The sequence below is a fragment of the Carassius carassius genome, chromosome 45 (genome assembly GCF_963082965.1).
Source record: "Carassius carassius chromosome 45, fCarCar2.1, whole genome shotgun sequence".
In the NCBI taxonomy this organism is placed as follows: domain Eukaryota; kingdom Metazoa; phylum Chordata; class Actinopteri; order Cypriniformes; family Cyprinidae; genus Carassius; species Carassius carassius.
In genome coordinates this window covers 19,058,557-19,084,530 of record NC_081799.1, presented here as the reverse complement: position 1 = coordinate 19,084,530, position 25,974 = coordinate 19,058,557, and the positions used below count along the sequence as shown (strand labels likewise).

Below are 25,974 nucleotides of genomic sequence, written 5' to 3'. Positions count from 1 at the left end.
TTGATCTAACAAATGAAGAGCCGTCCATGATTTTACTTGTGGTCACTATGCTATGGTCTTAGTAAAAATGCCACAGGTAAACTATTGGTGAGAACTAGCCTATGTGGTAAATAACTGAATAGTAACGTAATAAACTGAACACAAAACAGCATAAGGCTGATTATGTTTTTGTTTAATGTTCAGCATTTTATACTCTGAAAAAAAAAAAAGAATAGTCTTAAAGCTTTTTTGATAAAAGTTCCCAAATCCTTCCCACTAATTCGTTTACACGGGCGCGCATGGATTTGTGGGCTCGCCTCTCTCTCTCCGCCTCTTCCTTTAAGTGCTGGGGGGCGTATTCATCCGCGCACACACATACCGATCGACATCGCGCCGTTTTTATCTGCCTCACCAGCTCCGGTTTCCCCACGTTCAGCCTTTCCCCCCGTCAACTGCCGCCATGTTTTTTTGAGACAGGATGACAGCAGAGAGCGAGCGCAGACGAAGACGGATATAGTACTGAAAAACCGTCGAATTGCAGCATTTTTTTGACCAGGCGACGGTCTATTTTTTATTGCGGACTCGCAAGGAACTCATTTCTCGGTATATTTGCAAATACTAAGGACTGCATTGTAGTATTATTTTGTTTTTCCTTCACATTTTCCTAATATATGTCATTTTTATTTCAGGATGGGAGGGGGTCCTCCCACATAAATCTAAAATTCACAAATTATTATTTTCTTTGTTTGAAGTTTATGCTATGAAAAAGCAATAAGTCAGAAGCCTGTCTGAAGAAGAACCAATTCCTGCCTGCGCTTAACTAACGTTACCTCTACCAGCGAACCTACAGGAATAACCAGACGAGTGATCTCTGCATTAACAACTGCTTTACCACAAGTCACCTGCTGTCAAAACGTTGTTTCTTAAGCAAACTCAAGGAAGAAAAACAACTTTTAATCTAAAGTGAAGATCCGACAGATATTTCAAAGATGACGGGCAACATTCCAGTTGACATGGTAAGAATTTACTCGTTCTGCAAAAGGTTTAGTGGTGTTTACAATAAAATGTAATGTTCCGTGAAACTAAGTAATATATATGTTTATGTTATAGTAGTTTTAGCTATTACTAAAACTTAAAAAAAAAAGTTTTCGACTGTCAACTATTATTGAGACGATCGTTCTTTAGATAATTGATTAGTAAGAATGAATTTAATTGTTACTGGTATTGGTAACAGTTTGCAATATTCTATATACTAGCAACACTTTGAATAGTTACAATAAATAAAAGAATACTTACTAGTACCTATTATGTCTTTGGTAGTGAACTAGAATAGTTGCCAGCAACAATTGAAATACACACTAGTCTGAAGTAAATAGTTAATGAACAACAGATCCCCATAGAATTAAATAAAAAAGTGCTGTTTGTTGCTAGAATCAATAAAATAGTTGCTTGTCTCTATTGAGATTCTGACTAGTAGCAAAGGAAAGTATTGAAATCTAATGAATAGTGAATTACTAGTCATTTTTCAGTCTCTTAATAGTAAAGTTCTCAAAAACAAGTACTAGTAACATCATAATAGATACTAGTTAGTTCATAACAAATGCGTTCTATAACAAATATGTTAGTGTTTGTTGGAGATTAAAGAAGGTCTATTGATTTCATAGACCAACCCAAGAAAATCCAGATGACTTAATGTCTTTGGATCACTTTTTTTGCTCTTCTCTTCTGCCAGTAACCCCATCAACATTCCACCTTAATCAGGAAGGGCAGTAGTGTAAAGATATCCTATCTGATGGCCTACACAGTGCTGTTCAGACTGATAAAGAGGAAGTATGATCAGGGAGACAGTCATTGCTCTGTTTGAACAACTAAAACCGTCTCGAAATGTGAATCTAACGGAATGATCCAACCAAAACTTCAACATTAGAATCTTGCTGTCCAGAGGGATGATGATGTCATAGATTCTTTTTAATCCTCATCGCATGCTTTTAGAATAACATTTCAAGCTTTGCATTATGATGTAAGGCTATAATAGATTGCGAATTCTACACCGTTAGGCGGTGGTAGTACTGCCATTACTTGCCAGTATCCAGAAGGTCAGTGGTGTAAACCGAAGGACGTGAGAAATCAGCTCATCAACAATAAACCACAGCCCTGATTGTGTATTTAGATATTGAAACTAATATCAAAACAAATAAGAATTCTTTCTACTGGCACCAGACTGTAACATTGTGTCGCATCATGTTAGTCAAGCATGCTTTGGATATGCCAAACAGCTGATCTGGCTGTCAAACTCAAGAGATGCCGATGCTCTGACATTGCAGACACTCCGTTTGATGTAATGTACGCTGAAGGCTGATGTGATCGCCCTTGCAGTGCACATTCAGCTGTCCTTCTGTTTCTGCCATTGAAACAGAAGGACGATCTGTCTGTCAGAAAGGCTTCCTTGCCAGCTATAGGTATTAAGAGAGCAATGCCACTGACCCTTGGTGATGATGATGATGCATCTCTTAACGTCTCTACAAAAAGAAAGGTTTTTCTTACACTGAAAACAGGGACAGAACAGAACAGGGAACAAAGTGTTATGTTATACCCAAGGTCAGGTATTGATTATCTAAGCTAGCATTAGTAGGATTTTAAGGTTAACTTTGAGAATTTTAATCACCCAAACCTGACAGGAAATAATTTTATATGGTTTTACTAGATTTCAAATCCATTAAAATGACTGCAGAAGAAAAAACATTTTTGGTCTCCAGGAACAGCATGTTCAGTTTGAGGATGAAATGTCCACGAGGTGAAACTTTGAATCATTGTGTGGTCTCCAGCTGAGGGGCATTCATTTGGGGGGTAGGCTTGTCAAACAATGGGAGTGTTTGTGTGTGTGTGAGTGTGTGTATATGTGTGTGCATACATCTTGTGGGTGGGCATTTTAATGAATGGGCTTTTTTTCTGGAGAGCTCTCACCGTTTCAAAGCAACAAAATGTTGCGGAAGCCTTTCGCCTATAGGTGCTGCATCAGATATACACAGAGTTTGCTTTGATCAATTGTGAGACTGAGGTGTGAAGGAGAACTCAATACTCCCTGACAGGACTGTGTCACTTTGTGTGTGGTGTCGTGTCCTCTCTGCGTAGGGGTGAATTGGTACGGGAGGAATGTCAAGGAGAGACCTCCCCAGTGGCTGTTGTCCACACACTTGAGCAGCATTGCTCAGCACTTTCAAAAGTTTAATTTTAATGTAAAAAACAATTGAGGTGCTTGAAAAACCTATATGTTGAATGAAATTAGGCTAAGAGCTAATCTTGTTATGAGGGGTAGTTATATTGTTTTGATATGTCCTGTAGATGTGAAATGGCATTTGAAACCCATTTTATGTCTGTAATGTGACCTTTTTTACTGAAACAGAATATTCAATGTAAAAAAAAATTGGATAGGTGTTTATTTTGTCTATTGGGATTGTTATAATTGTGAAAAGTGGCTTTTAGCACAGAATATAATTTTTTTGTAAGAATTGATTTACAAGAATTGAATTCATTTTTGGCACACTGAACAAAAATGAGTGTAGAAACATTTTTTAGAACATCGCTTAGAGATTGTAAATTTCATAATTGATTTACAAAGAAAAGCTAGTAACATAATTTAATTAAATGTGAAATGTTGAAGTGAAAGACTTTGGAAAAATAATTTTTAAGGTGTAATTAAGGCAAATTGCTAAAGTCACTGAGACTTGCAAAATTATGTAACCAAGCTCCAATCAATAGATCTCATCAGGGAAGCAGACAACAGAAGGACGTGGGTACACAATTCAGTCCCTTTGAGGGTTTATTAGGTCATTATAACATCTGTTTAATGACAGACCCTCTTCTGAACCCAAACAGCCGCTATGAACAGTCAGTGTTTGAACTCAGAGGTGGCCAAAACGAGAGAGAATGACAGGAGAAAGGTACAGGGTAGGTAACGATAAGTCTTTGCATATAAGAAAGATGGAAAAGATAATGTTATGAAACACAACACGCTACGTGCCACGATTCAAAACTTTTCACATTAACCTGCATCAACTGCGTGAGAAAAAGACTCAGCATTTTGGAGAGCTATCAGTTTAAATCTCTCTCACACGCTTAGAAATGTCATTTTCAGAGTTAAAGCTTAGTTTCTCTCTCACACGCTCAGAAGTTTCATTTTCAGAGTTAGAGCTTAGTTTTGGACAAACTACTTGAAACAGAACTGTAAAATTCTAGAAAAGGTAATTAATGAAAATGTTATTAAATTGATGCAAAGTATTGCATCAGCATAAACACAAAGGTGACGCAAAAAACTGTTTAGTATCTGTTGTCTCAGATGTGTTTGTGTGAAGAAAGCAACAATTATGACATAAAGAGTATGATTTGGATAAAATGAATGACTCCAGAAAGTGCTTATGGCTCAGTAAGGGTTAAAGGCTAAAGAGGGAGCGAGAGAGAAGCAGGGGGAGGAAGCAGCTCAGACTCACTCAATAAAGGATCCTTTCAGTAGAGTGAGGAACAATTTACAACAGCTCTATGAGAGAGGTGCTCGCTCGCACACACACACACACACACACACACACACACACACAGTGATTCAACGTCAGTTTGTGTAAATAGTTCTCAGTGCTTTATTATAAGTTGTTTTAACATCTGTGGTATTTCTACATATTCATTACTGGACTTGAGTCAACATATATCTGTTTTTACATTTTTCCAGAGGTGGTTCTATTCAAGCTTTGTGTGAGTTGGGTGGAGACTGACTGTAGAGGGTTGTTCCACTCTAAACAGTGGCTCTCGCTCGCCTTTATGACATCATTGCACAAGCATTCTCTTGTAGTTCAGTGAAGTCACAGCTTGAAATCTCAGGCCAGACTTCCCTTCTCCTAAAGGCCTCTTCATACCTCTCTCTCCTCCTGGCCAATGTTTTTCTCTGATTTGATCGACGATCTGTCGTTGTTTTTAAAAATGACCACTTCTAAAGTGAATGATTTGAACTATAGTTAAAAAAACTGGCTGATATTTAATATACAAATCATCAAAGCATTCTTTGAGTAATAAACCAGCCAGATTGTGGAATAAGAGTTTTGAAGTTATTGGCCAAAAAAGGAAAGTTCGAAATGTCAGCATTTTTTGTTTAATTTTAAAGTCAGTATCTTCTAAATGCTATTATTGTGAATGATTCATCCATGCATATTATTATTTTTTCTGAATTTTTTATCAAAATGTCTTGACTTAAAATGTCTTGACTGTCTTGACATCTTCTGTGAAACATCAGACTTCTCATTGATAATGAGCGCTTTTTATAAATGCCTTGGTTCATCATTATAGGGGCATGAATGCGATACAATTCCAAAAAGATTTGTTTTCCTTTTTAATTATTCTGCTGTGCAAATGAACTGTAGAACATGACATGATTGGAAAAATTACTACAAGACAAGGATTTAAAGTATAAACACAGATTTGTGAGAAAAAAATATCACACTATAATGAAATACGATTGTATTGCCACATAGCAATTCTGTGTCTTAGAACTGGTGTTTATTTAAAAACATTATGCAGTTTGTTTGACAGACATAACAAGAAAAAGCCTTAGGACAGACCAGAGTTATAACTTTTAATGAAAAATCTTCTCTGGGATCGCCTGAAAGAAAAGAGAAGAAAAAAAAAAAAGGAGATTTTCAGTCATGAAATTGGTGCATAGAGCTTGGTCTCTGGCGCTGTAATATTCTGTTTGAGAACATGTGCATGATAGTAATAAGAAATGAGGAGGGTGTTTTGCAGGTTTGTAATAAATGGCTGTATACAGTAGGCTACTATTAAAGGGCCATTTCTATCAGCTGGCTGTCTCACTGATGGGGAGGTAAGTGAATGGGTCCCCTCCCCCTACTCTCTCTCTTTCTGCAGATGTCTGCCCCTTTTCAGCAGTAGGCACGTGGGCAGGGCCTGCAGGGCAGGAGGCTGCCTGCCTTCCCTTCATCTGGCTACAGGAGATTAGATATTATTCTCTCATGCTCTGTCTTCCTTCTTTTTTTCTTCCTTATTTCCCTATTGCTCCATTACAAAATGTGTGTATATATATATGTATATATGTATATATATATATATATATATATATATATATATATATATATATATATTAGTATGTTGAATAGCCCAAGCCATAATTGTATAATTATTCTCACAAAGCATATGTTCTGACCAAGCTGCGTTCTCTGTTGTAGCATGTGTCTAATTTACAGAGATCATCTAGCATTGCGACTTTCAAGACGTGTGACATTATCGTTAAAGCACCTGAAAGGAATCTTGTTTCAGTACTAGAAAGGTCAGAGTTCTAGGTTTGTGTTTATTTAACCCCACTAAGCGCACATTGCTAATGTGTTTATTGAAGGTGTGCAATTAGCCTCAAGAGCAGTAAAGTTTGTACAAAGATGAATCATTCACATGCAGACCATGTCCACTTATGTGTTTGTAATTGGCACGTCATCAGACGGACTTGTATTGATTTCAGTGATGATATCCCCCAAGCCCTTGTTTTCTCATCCGGTGAGATTCATCGTCTAGGCCGGATGAGCGTATGTGAGTAGGTCTGTGTGAGTGATTGTCCTTCAGGACTGCTGATAGGGCATCCAGACAGGCTGAGACTGCAGCTGCTGGGGTGCTGTGCTTGTGATTAAATACAGAAGCTAAAACTAGCTTTCTGGTGCTAATGTCCACCTTGCAATTCGCTCAGGGGAGTCAGGGAGAAGACCAAGAGTGAAATAATGGGAGCAAAGGACGTTCTATACATTTTGAGGAAATGAATGCAAAATGATAACTATTACCATAACGATTGAGACTGATCTATCATGGAAAAATTCAATCAAGGAAGTGTGGAAAGTTTTTGGGACTTTGTGGTTGTGAGTCATATGTGTTTTTATAGGATGTTTTGAATAACTGACAGCCATGACCAGAACTTTTATGGTTGTCCTTTCAAATAAATGGCAAGGATTATTAAGGAACATTATGTTCAATAAAGCATTATAAGCATTAAGAGAAAGTAAAGCCACAGTAGAGCAAAGGCAAGCCTCATTAAAAATCACATATTAAAGTCAACACGACATCACCCTTTACCTTCTTAAAGGTATGTTCTTGGTTTTTATTGTGAAAAATGTTATCATTGCATGTTATTCTAATGCAAAGAAAACGTTTGTCCAATATTTTATCAAAATCCATCCAGTTATGTCTAATTATCTATCCATCCATCCATCCATCCAGTCTGTTCGTCCATGTCTTATACATTCTGGTAAATACTTCACATGCTCTTTTCCTCCATTCCTCGCTTTGTTATGAGCATGACGAGGCAAATGCAGCTGAGAGCAAAATCAATCACTTTATGTTCAACCTACCGCACATCAACTCATGCAGAGAACATCCAGCCTCCTTTTGTGTTGCTCATACATGGCAAATTTGCCCGTGTGTGTGCGCACGCCCATGACTGCGAGTCTCAGTTTCCTGCATAAAATCGTGGCATCCGCAGAGGTCTTGGAAATAGACAGGGCGCTTTACAATTCCTCTACAGCCCCTCTCGCAGTTTAATTTCCAATGTCTAAATGTGGCATCTAATTCTCAGATCTCATGTCATTTAATGCTGTTATCTCTTTCTCTTGTGCCGCACTCTTCATAATGAGAATTTAAGAGTCTGACGCACATTTGAAATATATATTACATAATAATGAATGGCTGGATCTCAGATTTTTGCTCCCGAAACAATCTGCCCAATATCATGAAAGGACTTTTATATGAAACCAAAATCATTTTGTGGACTGGAATCTATTCATTTAGCAGCTCTGCCTAGAGACTACTGGTCTCTGAATGAGCTAGCTATTATCAAACACGCCGATAGTGATAGTGCTTTTGGCTTTGGCTGAAGTGAGACATTTATCCTTCCATTCCCATGCATTTCATTCTGTCATTTTAGACTTGTTCATTACTTTAACCCCTGCTAATGCAAACAGGCCAGACCATTTCATCTTATGTTCAGAAAGAGGTCGAGGTTACCTGTAATGTTGAATATCTATGCAAATCCCCCACGCAAACAATGGGTATTCAGCGGTTTTAACTTTCTCACTAGAGAAAGAATCGGATCGCTATTGCAAAGTGAACCAACCTGTTTTGTCTCATGTTGAGAAATAAAAAACTGGATTGTACAGGCTGTACCTTGCCTGACGCAACCTGAAATCGATGCTTTGTTTTCCTGTATTTGTCCTCTTGGAAAAAAAAGAAATAAATATGTAAGTATATAAAGGTTTGAAACGTTGTATATGGAATGATATTGCGGACTTTATTCAAAAGGCATTACAATTGCGTTTTCAATTTGTGGACGCATAAAATGTGACATAATCCAAACGCAAATGCAAATCGCGCATTACCGTTTTCATTTTCGATTAAGTGAACGCACAGTGTCTGCCAAATTTAAAATGGAAATGCAAAGTCCGTTTGCAATTGTGTTTCCCATATCTTACGAGCTATGAGCCTGTCATATTTAAATAGCAATATTAATTACCACATTTGCCTTTTCACTCTCTCTGCACTGTGCATGTAAACTACCAAAACTCAAATGGAATCGCAATACCTTTTGCATTTGAATTTCCAACGTCTACACGGAAACCTGTCAATCAAGTGACAGGGGTGGGGCCATTTTATTGGGCGTGTTTGCATTGGGAAGTGACGATCGTACTAAAATGTACCATGTTTTTACTAGGGTAAATATGAGTTAACGATAGTGTTTATAATTAAGCCACAGTAGCCACAAATGTACAGTTGTCTGAGACGTTATGAAATGTTCTTTAACATCATGAACCATAAAATGTAGTCAGTGTTCTGCTATTGTTTATTTTCATAATAGGTAAACACAGGCCACAAGTTAACATGGTCACATTTCCTTGATTCAGCAGCTGCACGATGTAAAGAGTCCTGTCTTGAATCTAGACGTCTGGTGCTGATTCAGTGTAGCTTGGTAGCTCAGTGGTTAGTGACTGTCATCTCTCATGGCATACCGTCTTTTAGCGCGTGTTCGAAACCAGCACCAACACAGACGTTCTTTATTTTTTTTGTTTATCCTACTAACTTCAGCCGCCAAACGGGCGATCATACAGTGAGGAAAATTGCAGTAGTCAAGGCGAGCTGACATGTTATCAAGTACGCTGCTGTTTGCGAAATTACCGGACCTGCGTCCTCGCAGACATCACACTCCCGAGTCGAATGCACAAAGTCTGAACTACTGAGGATGCAAGTCCGAAATCAGCGGCTGAAGTTAGTAGGATAAACAAAAAAAATAAAGAACGTCTGTGTTGGCCCGGGTTTCGAACACGCGCTAAAAGACGGTATGCCGTGAGAGATGTCAGTCACTAACCACTGAGCTATCAAGCTACACTGAATCAGTACCAGATGTCTAGATTCAACACAGGACTCTTTACATCGTGCAGCTGCTGAATCAAGGAAATGTGACCGTGTTAACTTGTGGCCTGTGTTTACCTATTATGAAAATAAACAATAGCAGAACACTGACTACATTTTATGGTTCATGATGTTAAAGAACATTTCATAACGTCTCAGACAACTGTACATTTGTGGCTACTGTGGCTTAATTATAAACACTATCGTTAACTCATATTTACCCTAGTAAAAACATGGTACATTTTAGTACGATCGTCACTTCCCAATGCAAACACGCCCAATAAAATGGCCCTACCCCTGTCACTTGATTGACAGGTTTCCGTGTAGACGTTGGAAATTCAAATGCAAAAGGTATTGCGATTCCATTTGAGTTTTGGCAGTTTACATGCACAGTGCAGAGAGAGTGAAAAGGCAAATGTGGTAATTAATATTGCTATTTAAATATGACAGGCTCATAGCTCGTAAGATATGGGAAACACAATTGCAAACGGACTTTGCATTTCCATTTTAAATTTGGCAAACACTGTGTGTTCACTTAATCGAAAATGAAAACGGTAATGCGCGATTTGCATTTGCGTTTGGATTATGTCACATTTTATGCGTCCACAAATTGATACAAAAAATACAATTTGCAATGCCTTTTGAATAAAGTCCGCAATATCATTCCATAGTTGTAAAAATGGCTCGTAAAAGAAAATTGTATAAGTTACACCCAAGTATTTTCATACCAAAATCATTTCATGGATAAACTTCTGGCTTTCTCAATTACGTAATTAAAGTAGAAAGGAAATGGTATTCAGAATCCCCTTTACTTCTACAGTGTGACATATTTCTAAGTGAAGCATGATATTCAGTAAGGCAGGACTTAATTTCATTGGGAATTGATTGGATTGTGATTGGGTTAAAAACTAAGGTTTTACTCATGTCATCTGAAAACAAAAAATGTTTCAGAGGTGGCACAAGCTACACTAATATTCGAAAATTACTATTAAACCTTTTTTTGGAAACTCTTATGCTCACTAAGGCTGCATTTATTTGATTAAAGATAGTACAATCAGTAATATTGTAAAATATTATTAAAATTTAAAATAATATATTTTAAAATGTAAATTAGTCTCTAGAAATTATTTGATGCTCAATAAATATTTCTTATTATTATCAGTAATAATAATATTTACTTAAAGGTCCCGTTTTTCGTGCTTTTTTTGAAGCTTTGATTGTGTTTACAGTGTGCAATATAACATGTGTTCATGTTTCACGTGTAAAAAAAAACACAGTATTTTTCACACAATTCACCTATCTGTATAGCGCTGTTTTCACTGTCATAAAAACGGGCTGATGACTTCCTTGTTCTATGAAATCCCTCCTTCAGAAATACGTAATGAGTTCTGATTGTGCCAGCGGTTCCTGTGTTGTGATTCGACAGCAGCTGAGCGCAGGCTGCCCTCCTGGAAATGCGATTGGACTAGTTTTGAGAAGCAAGTGGGCAGGAGCATGTGCTGGAGATGTACTTATAATCACAGGAGCGTTTTTACTGACGAAATGCATATGAAAATCGCATTCGTTTTTTTGCACAGCTCTAATATCTAGTTAACAAAGCTAAACAGCGTTGCCCTTTGTGTAATAAGTTACAGAAACTGTTAAACGCACCAACTTAAATAATAAAATACACTTACCGGTTGTGGTCCATAAACAACGCCTTCTCCAGACAAAGAGGGAACTGCTCCATCTTTCAAGAATAATCTTTGTGCGAATCCGGCATTAAACTGATTGAGATTGAGGAAGTTGTCCTCAGCAAAATGTGCTTCACATAGTTTTACATGTGGATTATAATTTTTTAGGAACCGAGTTAAACATAAATTGTAACCATTAATCTCCAAGTACAGCATCCCTGGGAAGCCCAAACAAAGATGATTGGACTCCGAGATGAAAATAACAGCGTTTCGACGGCATGGCGACAAACACAAACGCAGCTCTTCCTCTTCTCCGTTGGAGCACAACAAGACCACGCCTCCTTTTTGTGTATTCATGTGGGCGGAGGTTTTAGTGAAGTCATTACTGCAGGAACTAGAGGGGTGTAGTCCAAACGGGTCGTTTTTTGTAGGCGAATTCTGTTAAATAAAATATCTCGCTTGGCATTGAACTTTGAGCTTTGAATTTTACAGATATTATTTATACTCTAACAACAACATTACACACTAACTAAAGTTTTAAAACATGGGATCACGAAGAACGGGACCTTAAATATTTTTTTTTAGGATTATTGAATAGAATAGAAAATAACAGTATTTACTTGAAATAGAAACCTTTTGTAACATCATTACAAATGTCTGTTAATTTAGATTAATTTTGGTCACTTTTGATGAATTTAATGTGTCCTTGCTGAATAAACATTTATTTTTAATTAAAAAAACTTACTGACTCCCAATTTTACTAATAACAAACTTTTGAATATTATGAACTAAAAGCAGGCACAACAAAAGTGGGGTTAGTTGTGATTCGCTGACTGTTGTTTAAAGCATCCAGTTTACTCAGTTGGTACAGTATACCCCAATTTCAAACTGAGGAAAGAAACAACACTTCCATTTCTGGAATGAGATCCTCTAAAAAGCTCAGGCTTCACACTTCCTCAAGATATGCAGGCGAAATCCCACTCACACCTGACTGATGAAGGAGAGATGAGTGAGTGTGATCACAGTCCTCAAAACCACCTCTGTCTCAACTACTTCACAGACTCTTGGAGACAGAGATGACAGCGTTTGAACCAATGCTGTGCTGTCGGGAGGAAGATGGATGGCTTCCTTTTTCTGTCTCCTCTGTTTATGTCTGAGGGTGAATTCACTCACTGAAGCAGACTCTGAATCCATTGAGTAAAATCAATGAGTTTTTTGCCAGACTGAAAAGGATTTTCAGGACAGTTTGGTCATATTTTCTCAATTTGGTGTTGATTCTTCATTTATCTGATGATCTGTCTGATTACGTCATGCTTAAATAAATTTTTGTAAAGATCTCCCAAGATTAGAGCTTTTGTTCAGAGCCCTTTTGTAAATATCATGATATTTATATGAATAGTTAGCTTGTCTGAGGACGCTTTGAATAAAACAAATTTTTATCCATTGCATTAGCAGGACTCAGCAGTTAGGATGTTCTGACATTATGCATTCATTCACACGTTTTTGAGACTGTTGCAGTGTGTGAATATATATATATATACATACTCACACACAGTAATTTCTTAGCAATAGTTGGGTAGGAAAGGTGAGATTAGTCAAAACTGATGAATGGTTTCATGCATGTAATTAAAATTACATGCATAATTTATGGCTATTATTTCAGTTTAAAAATAAAAATAAATTCTTTGCCATATCCATTTGTAATATGTTTTTAGGTTAAACAAAACATGAACAATTTAAATAATTGTTATAAAATAACTGATTATTATCGTTTATATTCTCTCTCTCTTTCTCTCTCTCTCTCTGTATATGTATATAAATAAAATGTATTTTTTATTATAAGCAATTCTGTATTATTAAGCTTAGCTGATTTGGCAAATATACAATTAGAATACTACTGCTGTTTACTTTTTTTTTTTTTTCGCATATAATTTAATTTTACAGTTTAATACGGCCATAATGATATTTTAAGCAAGCATGTAACATCACTGGTATTTTTGCTAATAATCAGCAAATTAATATTATTTTTTATTCCTGGGCTACATGGTTTTCTCCTTGTTTTTTCCTCTACTTTTTTCTTTTTCCTATTGCTTTGGCCCCACATATAGCTATAAATAAAAGGCATTTTGAAGAAATTTCGTGATTCAGTGGCTTGATAAATTTTGAAGTGTGAACTAAAATAAGTCCTGGGTTTTTTTATAAGACATAGCCTTAATGTTGAAGATGGAAGTGAAATCAAGCGTGCATTAGACTTATGTGGTTGCAAGCCTAATGGCTCTTTCTGTCAGTCAGGCGTGTTTTATGTGACTTTTTTGTTGTGTTTTTAGAACGTCATGTCAGTGTTCTTTAACCATCTTATGCATAGCCAATCCCACCATAGAACTCACTACATTCCTCTCTGTGCAAAATGGACAAATCCCAGCTGGAGGCATCGTATCTAATATTGTTTTCATTGATGTGCGGTTACATAAGTCCTGTGAGTGTGTGTCTGTCCCCTATTGCATAAATGTCATTCCCAGAACAATCTGGCAGACCTCTATTCTGAGATGGGCAAAAGCCGGTTGACATGTCACATCACATACACTGTGGTCAGCATTTGTTGTGGCTGCTTTTAGTTCAGACGTACTGTCTGATACACTCATTACTGTCAGCATCTTTCTCTCTCACTCCATGTGTCTTGGCAGAAGCACCGGGTTGTTTATCCTTCTCAAGCAGAGAATCTCCTGCTCAACTTGTGATCCCCAAAAACTGCAACCGCCAGAAAAATCTCTAGTATTTCATGCTCTGTCTTTAACTGAAGCAAACCTGAAACAACTGCTCTGGATGACATCTGTTTTCAACAAGTCTGCTATGGAAAGACTACTGCAGGTGTTATTTGGTATCAACAAGCAGAGGTGGAAAGTAACGAATTACATTTACTCGCGTTACTGTAATTGAGTAGCTTTTTTGTGTACTAATACTTTTTAAAGTAATTTTTTAAATCTGTAATTTTACTTTTACTTAAGTATATTTTGTTTGAAGTATTGTACTTCGCTACATTTTAAAACACATTAATTACTGAGTAAAAAAAATAAAAATAAAAAAATAAATCGCTCCCTGAAAACTACGGCTTAATGGGCAGGAGGGCAAACTGGCGCTAAAATCACAAGAAAGATGCAGACGGACAAAACAGGCGTTAGTGGTGCAGACACCGCTGAAAACGAAACCCCGTCATATTCTGAAGTTTAACTCGAAGGAAATGAAGTGAACCCCTGGCCATATGTATGCTCTATTATGCAGTGTGAGCTGTACTTGCCTAGGAAGACCAAACTAGCAGCTTATAAAATCTCGACAAGACATCAACCCTTCGCAAGAATGTAGAGGTAAGCTAAATAATTGCATCGTTGCATTGGTGGTTAAAATGAAGCTTTGACATTTTAGCAAGAGGTTTTGCACAAATTAGCTAAAAAGACCGTGGTGAGGAGTGTGCTATTTTTGTTTTAATGATGTGCGCGCGCATTTATAGTGCGTTCTTTCACTGTGTGATTCAAAATTGAAGATATAGGGGCAGAAAATTCACATATTTATATAATTTCATATATTAAATCAAAATCACACAAAGAATGCCATCGTTTCCTCCAAAAATCATCATGAATATATACATACATATATATAACAGTTCAGTAAACAAGTTAATTAAGAGACTTGCGTTTTAGACACCATATTACCTTTTTTTTAGCTCTATTTCTACAACAGAAAATAATTCCAAACACAGCCACCAAAGCACAGTTTTGCGTCTCTGAGCAACGTGACAGTGTTTCGTTCCTGAATGAATCAATCGTTTAAATGATTCGGTTCAATCGCAATGACTCACTTATTAACAGTGACTTGCTGACACATACTGGCCATTTTAATTTCACATTTAAAGTATCTTTTGATTTTTTTAAAATAATTAATTTCTTATCATTTCAAATGAGTATTCAACATTTTATGTCTTGTATATCAAAACATTATTCATGCATTTGTAACTGCAGGTTAAATGCATTCTTGTCCTGCACTAAACAGTGTAATACATCTAAATGCCACTTCCAATGAATCTTCTGCATTTCCTCTGCATTAAAAGATGAGTTTGTTGATACTGATTTGCCTGGTAACAGCCCAAATGTTTTATTATTCTAAATAACTGATTCCTTTAATTAAAAACAACTAGTGTGAGATTAATAGACCTATCCCAGGGGTGTCAAACTCAGTTCCTGGAGAGCCGTAGCCCTGCAGAGTTTAGTTCTAACCCTGCTCCAGCACATATATCATGTAGTTTTCAAATAAACCTAAATGATTAGATTAGCTGGATCAGATGTGTTTAATTAGGGTTAAATGTAAACTGTGCAGGACTGCGGCCCTGCAGGAACTGAGTTTGACACCCTTGGCCTGTCCCATTTTGACTCCCTCCCACTGTTAAAATGTAACTAAGTAATTTTTACTCTGAGTAAAGTTTAAATGAGCTACTTTTTACTTTTACTTGAGTAGATTTTTAGACTGGTACTTTTACTTGTACTTAAGTAAAATTTCATTAATGTAATGGTACTTTTACTTGAGTAGAATATTTTTGTACTCTTTCCACCTCTGTCAACAAGCACCTTCCAGTGCCATATCACAATACAGGTGTCACAATTTAATTTTATTCAACACAATTTTGCAGTGAACATATGTTATCTACTGAAGTCCATGAGTTTATTATCAACATATGCTAGTAATAGACAATTTTTAGGCTTTTGCAACTCCTATATATATATATATAGAGAGAGAGAGAGATTATTATTATTTTTTTTTCATGTATTTAATGTGTGTGTATATATATATATATATATATATATATATATATATATATATATATATGGTAACACTTTATTTTAGGGTTACACCTATTAGTTGCTTACTAGCATCCATATTACTAGAATATTTGCTATGCATTAATGCTAATTAAGTAATAAAGTGTATATATATATATATATATATATATATATATATATATACATAAATATTTATGTGTAAGCTTTGTATTTATTATTGTATAAATGACATGTTAACGTGTCATCCATGCCTTTAGGAAAGTGTGTTTGTGTGTGCAGGGGTGCGCTGGGGGGTTGATTACATCAAATGTTCCCCCTGAAGGTTTGGTTGCAGGGATCGGGCTTTCTTGGCTGGGATTGGTGAAAATATTTTGTATGGATGCAGTAGCAGAGATGGCTGTGAAGTAGTGTAATAATAATAATGTTTGGCATAGCTACTACAGAGAGGGAAGCACCTGCCACCGGGTTTAACTAGTGCCAATGTCACCCTCGCCTATGTAATCATTCCCCAGCGGATGTTTTCTGCTGAGGTTGTTGTTGTTGAAGTTCCTTGGAGGCATCTCTGCATGCCTTATATACGTCATAGTGAGATTTCGTCTGCTCACCAAGGAGATGGAATGTTTCGAGCAGACGTATCCCAGCATTAGACACATTTCTGCTGTTAGAGCTTTTCCTCCTTTCTGCGTACATCTGGAAACATCGTATAAGTCAGCGTCTGCTCGCCATTCAGCAGGTGAAGATGACATGCCATCTTTACACAAAGATGGAGTGACATAATGAAAGATGAGCTGCGGCGAGAGAGCAAGAGACCGATGAAGAAAGACTCTGCCTGCAGGTGATTCAGGTCAGCGCTCGCACAGAGGAGCCGCTGCCACGGTTACCATCTCTATGGAAACTAGGAGGTGTTCTGTTGCGTTAGAACTGGCGTCCTGGTGTTTTTGATGAACCGCTAGCTGCTGATTGCCAGCTCGTTGAGTGAGTCCGTGCAGGAGAATGTCACATGCCTTTTTACTTTTGAAGGAAATACTTACTTATATAATAATATTTACTTCTGATCTTCATAACCAGCGATGGGGAGATGGGTCAATATGAAACAACAATCCATTTTACTTCCAAATGCGATGTATTTAAAGTGAACAAGATATTCGTGAAATAAAAAAATGCAGGGTTGTGTTGGATTTTGTCCATTGAGAATTTGCTTGGCAAAATGCCATCTGAAAAATACAGTTGATTCAGAAGTTGAGCTTTTTATTATTAATAATAATATGTATATATTACATATTACTATGTAATAGTAATATAGCACCCCATCACTCTCCTTCTTGGTCAAATAGCCCTTGATGCCTTCAGTGTGACTCTACAATTTTCATAGTCATGAAAATAAAGAAAACTCTTTGAATGAGAATGTGTGTCCAAACTTTTGGTCTGTACTGTATATATAAGTCAGACTTTTTTTGTCATAATGTTAACAACAGTTTTGTATTAAAAGGTTTTAATTTAATTTCCACTAATTAAATTTGCTATTAATAGTATAAAATATAATTTAAATGGGCAATTAATATAGGGCCCTATGAAATCGGTTTAATCATTTATTTTTTTTCCAAATTCTATTTCTGGATTCAATTGTTTTCCATTTTCATTTATCTATTTTTTTTTTAAATGGTTAAATTAAATTTTATTAATAAAAGAGCATGTCAAATTAATTGAAATCATGAAACTTACAAAATTAAATAGCAATTTATTAAAAGTTGAAAGAAAATTAAATTTTTGAGGCCCTATGAATTTTTTTTAATATTTCTGCTAAATAAATCCTGGTTAATAATTTTTTTTTGGTAAATATACCTTTAAAAAATGTTTTAATAATAACTTTATTCATAATACTGTTACTATCATTACATTAAGTAATATTTATTTTGATGTATCATCAGTCGATGCATAAAAACATTTTGATCTGTTGATCAATGCCAGTAATGTAAAACATAGCCAAATAATCCAATTAATGCTTAAATATAGCAGATCTAGTAGTAAATAATAAAATAAAGTAATAATAAGTTCATACATTATAGTTTAAAGTTTAATTTTATCATGAAAAATTAACTTTTCCAGGTTTTAAATGCTATAATCAGGTCCCCGGTGCATCTACCAACCAAGAAAACGTGAAATAGGTTAACCCAGTAACTTTGTTTTGGTAAGCCTTTATCTGAAAGCGTCTGAGTTCGCTCCCTTGGTGACATGGCAAAGGGATCTCATTATAATATTAATGCCTCTTAATCTGTAAGCTTCCACCCACGCTGCTGTCATTTTGATTTCACAAGCAACAACTGTGTACCAGTTCTAATGCTATGGCAAAAGTTTGAGCAAAACATGCTAACTGTTCAGTCTTTGGCTGCACAGACGAGAACAGAACGCTTTTTAGAGTCCCAGCCTCAGAGAAAACAACAAGAGAACAGTGGATTTATTGATTTATTTACTGTGTATTGCTGCTGCCACGCACATCTAAAATAAACCTGCAATTTATTTCCCAGTGGTTCACCTTCACAGACATAATCAACTGTTTTTGTAACTCATGTGCCTTTTTAACATGTGTGTGAATAAGAACTTACAGTAGTTTAGTAATCATGCTGTGTGGTGGCCGTAATCTGTACGTTCTCCCAGAAAAACGTATATAAGAAGTTTAAACTCATGTGGTTTAAAACTCATGATTTCAGCACGATAAACATGATAATCAAAATCAAAACATATGTTTTTTAGCAGTTATGAGCTGTAATAGTGCAGCTGTATTCTGAAAAAGCAGGCGGGGAGCAGCAGCTCATTTGCATTTAAAGAGACATGCTCTAATACAGCGTGTTTCTGCTTCCACTCAAAATAGGCAATTTTAAAACGATATAATAATGATCTGTGGGGTATTTTGAGCTGAAACTTCACAGATACATTCTGGGGACACCTGACACTTATATTACATATTGTAAAAAGGGTCATAGTATGTCTCCTTAAAGTCTCTTGTGCAAACCAAGGCTGCAATTATTTGATTAAAAATGCATTAAAATCTGTGAAATATGTAATAAAAAATGTATTGTAATTTATTCTGGTACTATAGTCTCATAACCCTTCAAGAAATAATTCTAATAGTGATGAAGAAACATTTCTTCTCAGTGTCAGTGTTGAAAACAGTTCTGCTGATGAATATTTCTGTGGAAATATTTTGTAACATTTCCTTGCTGTCGTTCCTCAAATTATTAATGTGTTATTTGTCTATTAATGTGTCTTTGCTGAATAAAAGTGTTAATTTTAAGATCCCCACACCTTTAAATAGTATGTATTAGACTTATTTCCAAAAATATCACTAGAATGTTTGTTGTCTTTTCTTTACATTTTGAGGATATGAATATAATTTGGGGAAATGAGCCTTCTGTTGAACTTTGCATTAATTTCCTGACATAGAAATCAGCCTACATCTGTTAAAAACTTTAGAAATGAAGGAGTGAATTGGCAAAAATGTGTCCAGAAATACTGTGATAAGTAGATTTTCTCTGGTATTTCCTTCCTGAGGGATGGCTACATAAAATAGCCACATACTAATCCGATCCTAAATTAGATTTGCATGTGTATGTCTGCGTGTTCATCCAACCATTATTTGGGCAAGTGCATGCTTGTGTGTGGCTGTTTGTTGTCTGATACTGTATGCTTAGATGGAGTCTTAAGATTGTGTGTGTGTGTGTGTGTGTTGTGATCTCTGGATGAGGGGTTTGAGTGAGCAGGCTTGCTTCTGGCTCTAATCTGATTCTATAAAGTGCTTAGGAGGATCTTTGTTTCCATCTGGTGGTTTTCACTCTGTTACATCACTGCAGCTGGCAGTGTGTGAGTGTGTATAGAGGGAGGAGCTTCATACTGGATCCTCTGATGTCAGAGACACTAGTAACACACGTGCATTGGACATGCATTGCCCTGGGCCCTGTCTCTCAGCTTGATGTCTCCCACTCTTTTGTTTTTAAATGGGCGACACTACGATGTGAATGAATAATCTGATAATGGACGTTTTGCAATTTATATTGCTTGGGTACTAGAACAAACAGCGTATTTGTGCTGATCGAATGACTGGTGGTTCACAGTCATCAAAGGAAGGACACAGCAAGGACATGAAAAATGTATGAAAAAAATTCTCAACCGTTCAAATAAATGAACTGAAAGCTATGATGTGTTCTGTGACAGATGGATTTAGCTTAGCTATGACCAGATTCAGAGAAAATGGAGTGTGATACTGATTAAAAAAATCTTTTTTGTTTACAAATGTAACATTTTTAACATTTAACATTTTTACCAACATACTTTTATGTTTCAGAAATGTATATATTCATATGCTATTAATGTATGTTCTATTATTAACATTAGCATTTTATTGTTAAATAACATTATTTATTTAGTAAAAATAGCAAGATATTTTTTGTAACATATGGTTTTATAAAATAATTGCTGGAAGTTCCACAATTAAGGTATTAAATATAATTTAATTATATAATTGTATTATGGGCGCAAATTTTCATTATTTTTAGAAATGTATTGTAATCTTAATTTTCCCCTTAATGTATTTCTTTTGATTTCTGGAATGCATTTAAATATGATAAAATGAAAACACTACACTCTCATTGGTAGTTAAAGCATTATTAAATTCCTCATCATATTTTTTTATGAATGAACATGCAAGGATCATGAGATTGCAAAGCTAACCGTTTTTTTATTTTATTCTGTAACCGCTTTATACTTTATGTCTGCACAGCTTTCCAGTAGTATAATAGCTATTTACACATTGTTTTAACAAACTATCATTCAGTTCTGGCTCTATTCTGGTATGAATCTCGTAAATATGTCACACTACAGAGTTAAAACGGGCTGCAAATGCAGTTTGGTGTGGATGTTGAGGAAGTGTGGGGTGGATACTGACCGAGCTTTAATGGCTCTATTGTTTGTGTTTCAGATCAACTTGAGGCTCATCTTGGTGAGTGGAAAAACAAAAGAGTTCCTGTTCTCGCCAAACGACTCTGCGGCTGACATCGCCAAGCACGTGTACGACAACTGGCCAATGGGTGCGTGATGATTCACATCTTAAAACACATTTTCTTTAAATGCGTCCCATCAATAGACTGAAACCATTGGCTCATGTGAAGGATTTTCAGGCTATTGTTTCCTAGCGTTGAGTAGATTCCTCTTTACAACCTTTTTCTGTGTACAGATAATCTGTGCCGCAGACAAATCTGAGTCTGACTGAGTGGTAATCCTGCAGAGCTAGATTCCACTCACTGTTTGCTGACCTAAAGTCAATGACAGTACTGAAGAGGGTAAAACCAGCGCTTCTGAGTTTGTGTCTTTATAAGTCTGGCCATCTCTCTGCAGATACTGTTATAGGATATTATACATTTTTAGGGAAGAGCAGATCTGATGGCATCTTTCTTTCTTTCTTACTTTCTTTAAAAAAAAAGTGGTTCTGTTTTGCTGGTATTAGAGGAGGAGGAGACCAGCAAACCAAATAAGGCTGGTTTAGGCTTTTTGTTTGTTTGTTTGTTGTTTATTTAAGCAGGAATTATATTTGTATTGCTGTTTCTTGTCCTTATTTGTCCCCTAAAGAAATCCAGGGTTTAGTTTATTTTAATTTGATTTAACTTTCTTGCTTTGAATAGCTCTCATGAAAGTCATCAGCCTTTAATTATGTCAAAAAGAATATTGATGAAAAAGCAAGGAAAAAGAAAGGCCTTCTTTGTTGTACAGTTTGTTGTAAACTCCATCGGGGTGGTCCGGGATTGAAACAGAGTTTTATTCATAGCAGACGAGCACAGCGGAGCTCGACCTCATGAGGACACAAAATAACCCTCACTCCAGTCTTGTGATTGATTGAGTCAAGAGTGAGAAAGAGACGAATGAATGAATGAAGAGAGAAAAGAGTGAAAAAGACTAGTAGAAAAACGTTTCTAGGGAACAGTTCACCCGAAAAGAAAAATACGGTCATCATTTCCTCACCCTCATGTCATTCTTGACTCGGATGACTGTCTGTCTTCTGTAAGAGTTACATTTTTGTCTCTTTCTTATGATTTTTATGGAAAGTTCTCCTTTTGTGTTTCTCTTTGTGATGACACTGTAATCACAAAATACAACACAAACATGATTTTTTTCTCATTTGTTCTGTCTTTAACAGACTGGGAAGAGGAGCAAGTGAGCAGTCCGAACATCCTGCGCCTCATCTACCAGGGCCGATTCCTACACGGCAATGTGACGCTAGGAGGTGAGCCGCCCTCCCACACTCCTCATTACCATTATTAACATGCTCTGTTACTCTTGATTTTTATTAAATCATTCCTCTCAGTCCAGAATCATGGGTCTGGCGGATAAGAAGTCGCTTCGCTTTTTTTTCTGCCAGGTAAATCCGCTGTGTCCCAGTGGGCTCACGGCACAGATATTTATTTTGGCTTTGTCTTGGTTTATTTCGGGCCAGGGTGCAGTGCCGTTCAGTTCTATCATTGTTCAGCTGATTATAAGGACATCCAAAAATTCAGCTCCCAGTACCAGTACACCTAAATGTTACTGTTCTCAAGTCATGAATAGAGTTGACAGACTTAAAATATACCCAGAATGCGGCAGTCTATGAATGTAGGAAAGCACTGGCCGGCAGACCTGTCATCAGGGACAGAACACAGGGAGGAGAGGAAATTCTCTGGGCGTGGACAGGAAGCATTTTTTTTTTTCTCAAACAACAATAAAAGATTAAGTTGGTTTGTGAATGTGTGTATAAGAAAGTATCTGTCTATCTAAAAAATATGTTTGGTTTAATAAATCCTTGTTAAGTCCTAGATTCTCTATAAATTTGACAAGGCCTTTTATATGTGACCTGTGAAAAACTTGACAATGATATACTTTACTTATAACAAGGGGTTTGTCAGTATATTTTGTTTGAGCAATCTTTTCTCATGGTTGAATAGCTGTAAGTAATTGAAACCCCACAACCAGCTCCAATTCCTGAACTGTTCGCCTGATGACGTGATGGAACGCAGGTAGGTAGGTTTGCCAAAAAAGTGTCACTTTGATAATCCATGCTGACACCTTCTTGATTCAAGAGCACCAAGGCATGAAGACTGAGTGTGTCTGTGGAGCAGAACGCAGCAGCAGTGCTCTCAGAGTCAGTGATGCCTCTCAATAAGGCACAGGATCAATTTTAACATGTTATTCTGGTCTCCTTGAAAAGTGACTTTGGTGTCACAGATGAACAGCTACATTAGTCTCTAGTGTCCATTCGCTCCAACATTCTGTTTTCTTATGTCTTGCAGCTTTAAAACTGCCACTCGGAAAAACCACAGTGATGCATTTAGTTGCCAGAGAGACGCTGCCCGAGCCAAATTCCCAAGGTAACCATTCTACCCTCTGTCTTTTCTGTACACTCCTCCTTCACTGTTTCACACGCTCCCTGTCTCACTGCAGCCTTCACTTTGTTCAAAAATGTTCAGTTTATATGTGGATCATCCTCACCCTCTGGAACTATTTCAGTTTTAGGTATTTTTAAAGTAGTGTTGAACCAAAATATAAAAGACATGGTCACATGATATTTTTGATGCTTGTTGAGCTTATTCTGATATATTAGCAGAGGTTAAGGGTTTTAACTTTTTATAAGGTTAAAACATTTTTATTCAAATGCTAAACTGAAAGCACATTTTCATGAAAATGGAAACGGATGCTGTGCAATTGATTTATTTTTTTTTAATTAAAAATTATGGATGTATACTATCTGTTTGTAGTTATTAATTTGGGTATGAGGGACACAGTGGTTACTGACAAACAGGTACTGGTTTTCTAATGATTCACTGGGTAATTCTGATAATAATTAACATTATTTAAATAGTGGACCTTTTAATTAACTATTAATAATAATTATGTATTTATTTATTTGATTTTATTTAAGGATTACCCATATATAAACCTTACTTTTACATAGTCCCAGCTAAAATGATAAAATTGCAGTGTACAATAAAATAAAAAATACATACATGATATAAAAATAAAATAATTACTATACAATTACAATACAAAGTCTGGTATTGTCACTTGTAAGGTGCTTTAAATATATATTTTTCATTTTTAATCCTTTTGTGTATGAGATAATATTCTCAGTTGTGTTTGCATTTCTATTTTAAATAAAATGTCCTTTATATCATTATTTTGTAGTAAGCATAAAAATACAGTACGTGGCACATAATTATTTGCTAATAAAGTCTTTGAAAAATACTGTTTTATATCTAATGTGATTTACTTGCTTGTCAAGGATTAATTATGATTAAAGAATATATGCAGAAGGAAATATGCATCTTAGAAAGAAACACAATTATGTTGCCTACCTCTTAAAGAACACAATTTCTGTGATGCCTTAAAATGCTGTGTATGTAGGCAGTATGTTTTGGAACAAAACCATTGTTTGTTTTTGTGCAGTAGTATTAAGTTTCTGTTTGTTTGTTACAGGTCAGAGGAACCGGGAAAAGACTGGAGAGAGCAACTGTTGTGTGATCCTGTAAATACATCCCATCATCCCTCAGAACGAGTGTGTCCTATCACCCTTCGCCCATGCTGCTTAAACACATCTAATCACACCCGACTCCCACGAGCACCTGACCAGATCAAGAGCTTCGCTTCTCCTGGAAAGGAAAAAAAAAGGGATAAAAATCACCTGAGACACGGATATGAGAACATTTCGGCTTCGCACAGTCTGTATTTAAGCCAAAAAATCAGATAATAAAATGCATCCCACCTTTACACACACATTTCCACTGTTTCTAACATCTTCACACGCATCCATGAACTCATTCAAACACACACACACACACACTCCTCCCCTTCTGCCAGTTTGCACACGGAGGAGGCCCTCGTTTCTCAGTTTTTTTTATTGCACATAGTAACATGATTGATTCAGTGAGGAAAAAGAGACTCGTTCGCCTCAGCCGAGGCCCTTGATTCTTCCTCTCAGGAGGGAGACGTGTGAGGGGGGGATTAATTTACACAGCACAGTGCAGGAGATCAAGTATTTATGTGCCTGTTGAACGTTTTAGAAATGTTTCTTATACATTTCCATGCGTTTTAAATGCCCCATTAAGGTCCTGGAGATCCAGCATCCTGCTCTATTGAGTTCCTGTACGCCAGAAGTGTTTCAAGCACAGTAGGGACTTTGCAGGAAGGTAGATCTTCAGAAGATGGTTGGATTGACTCGTGGGAAAGTCTAAAATACACATAACGAGTAACATTTACAGTAACATTTGCGACTGTGTTTTGACAGTCAACCAGTGTTGCGACTTCCCTCTTTAGATAGATCCGAGCTGCTCTCTTTCAGGAAGGGTTATAAGATTTATTCCTTTATTTTCTAAGTAGGGTAGTGGTATAAATTAATGCTTGCGTTTGGAGCCAGAAGATAACTATGGAATGAAGTTTGGCTTGGTTTCTATTTCCCCTCCCTTGTTAGATATAAAATTCGTTTGCACAACACATGAGATGTTTCGTTTCTAAATCTGTGTAATTTTTTTTCTTTCCCCTACTCCCTTTTTAATATTTTTCCAAATGGGAAGTGTATTCGAAGGTTACATATGTGTAGAGTATATTTAATATGAATCTTATAGAGAATATAAATATAGATTGTTGATATATTGGTGTCTAGTGTATGATAGTTTAAAAAACAGTTAGCACATTAGCATATGAAGCAGCGAGACGCTGGCAATTTCATGTACTTTAACAGCAGCAAATCCCTCTAATGGCTGAAGAAATTACTGTTTTCTTCTCTCTCTCTTTTTAAATCAAATGTTCATAATTTGACGTTTTATTTTTGACTTCCTTTTTCTTTTTATGTGGTCTTTGCTTTCTGCTTTTTAACACCGCACTAGGTCTGAAAAATATTGGTCCTTATCAGGGTTAAGATCTGTACAGAGCTGAAGTTTTTAAAAAGATAATTGTAAATAAACTAATGCTTATCATTCTCTAAACTACAAATGGAAATACATATATAAACTGAATAAAGAGTCCAGAATATTGAAGTGAAA

General features: G+C 36.3%; 1 protein-coding gene across 2 annotated transcripts; it reads left to right on the top strand.

Moving 5' to 3' along the window:
- The first annotated feature begins 342 nt into the window (after nucleotides 1-342).
- Nucleotides 343-25,974, top strand: LOC132127883 (ubiquitin-like protein 3). Of its 2 annotated transcripts, none has more exons than XM_059540141.1 (6): nucleotides 343-582; nucleotides 732-995; nucleotides 20,892-21,000; nucleotides 22,104-22,190; nucleotides 23,230-23,307; nucleotides 24,413-25,974. In XM_059540141.1, the coding sequence occupies exons 2-6, from the start codon at nucleotides 969-971 to the stop codon at nucleotides 24,463-24,465; spliced, it is 354 nt and encodes a 117-aa protein (XP_059396124.1). In that variant the 5' UTR covers nucleotides 343-582; nucleotides 732-968; the 3' UTR covers nucleotides 24,466-25,974. The 2 variants fall into 2 exon arrangements, with proteins under 2 accessions (XP_059396124.1, XP_059396123.1); XM_059540140.1 differs by having other exon boundaries at nucleotides 669-995.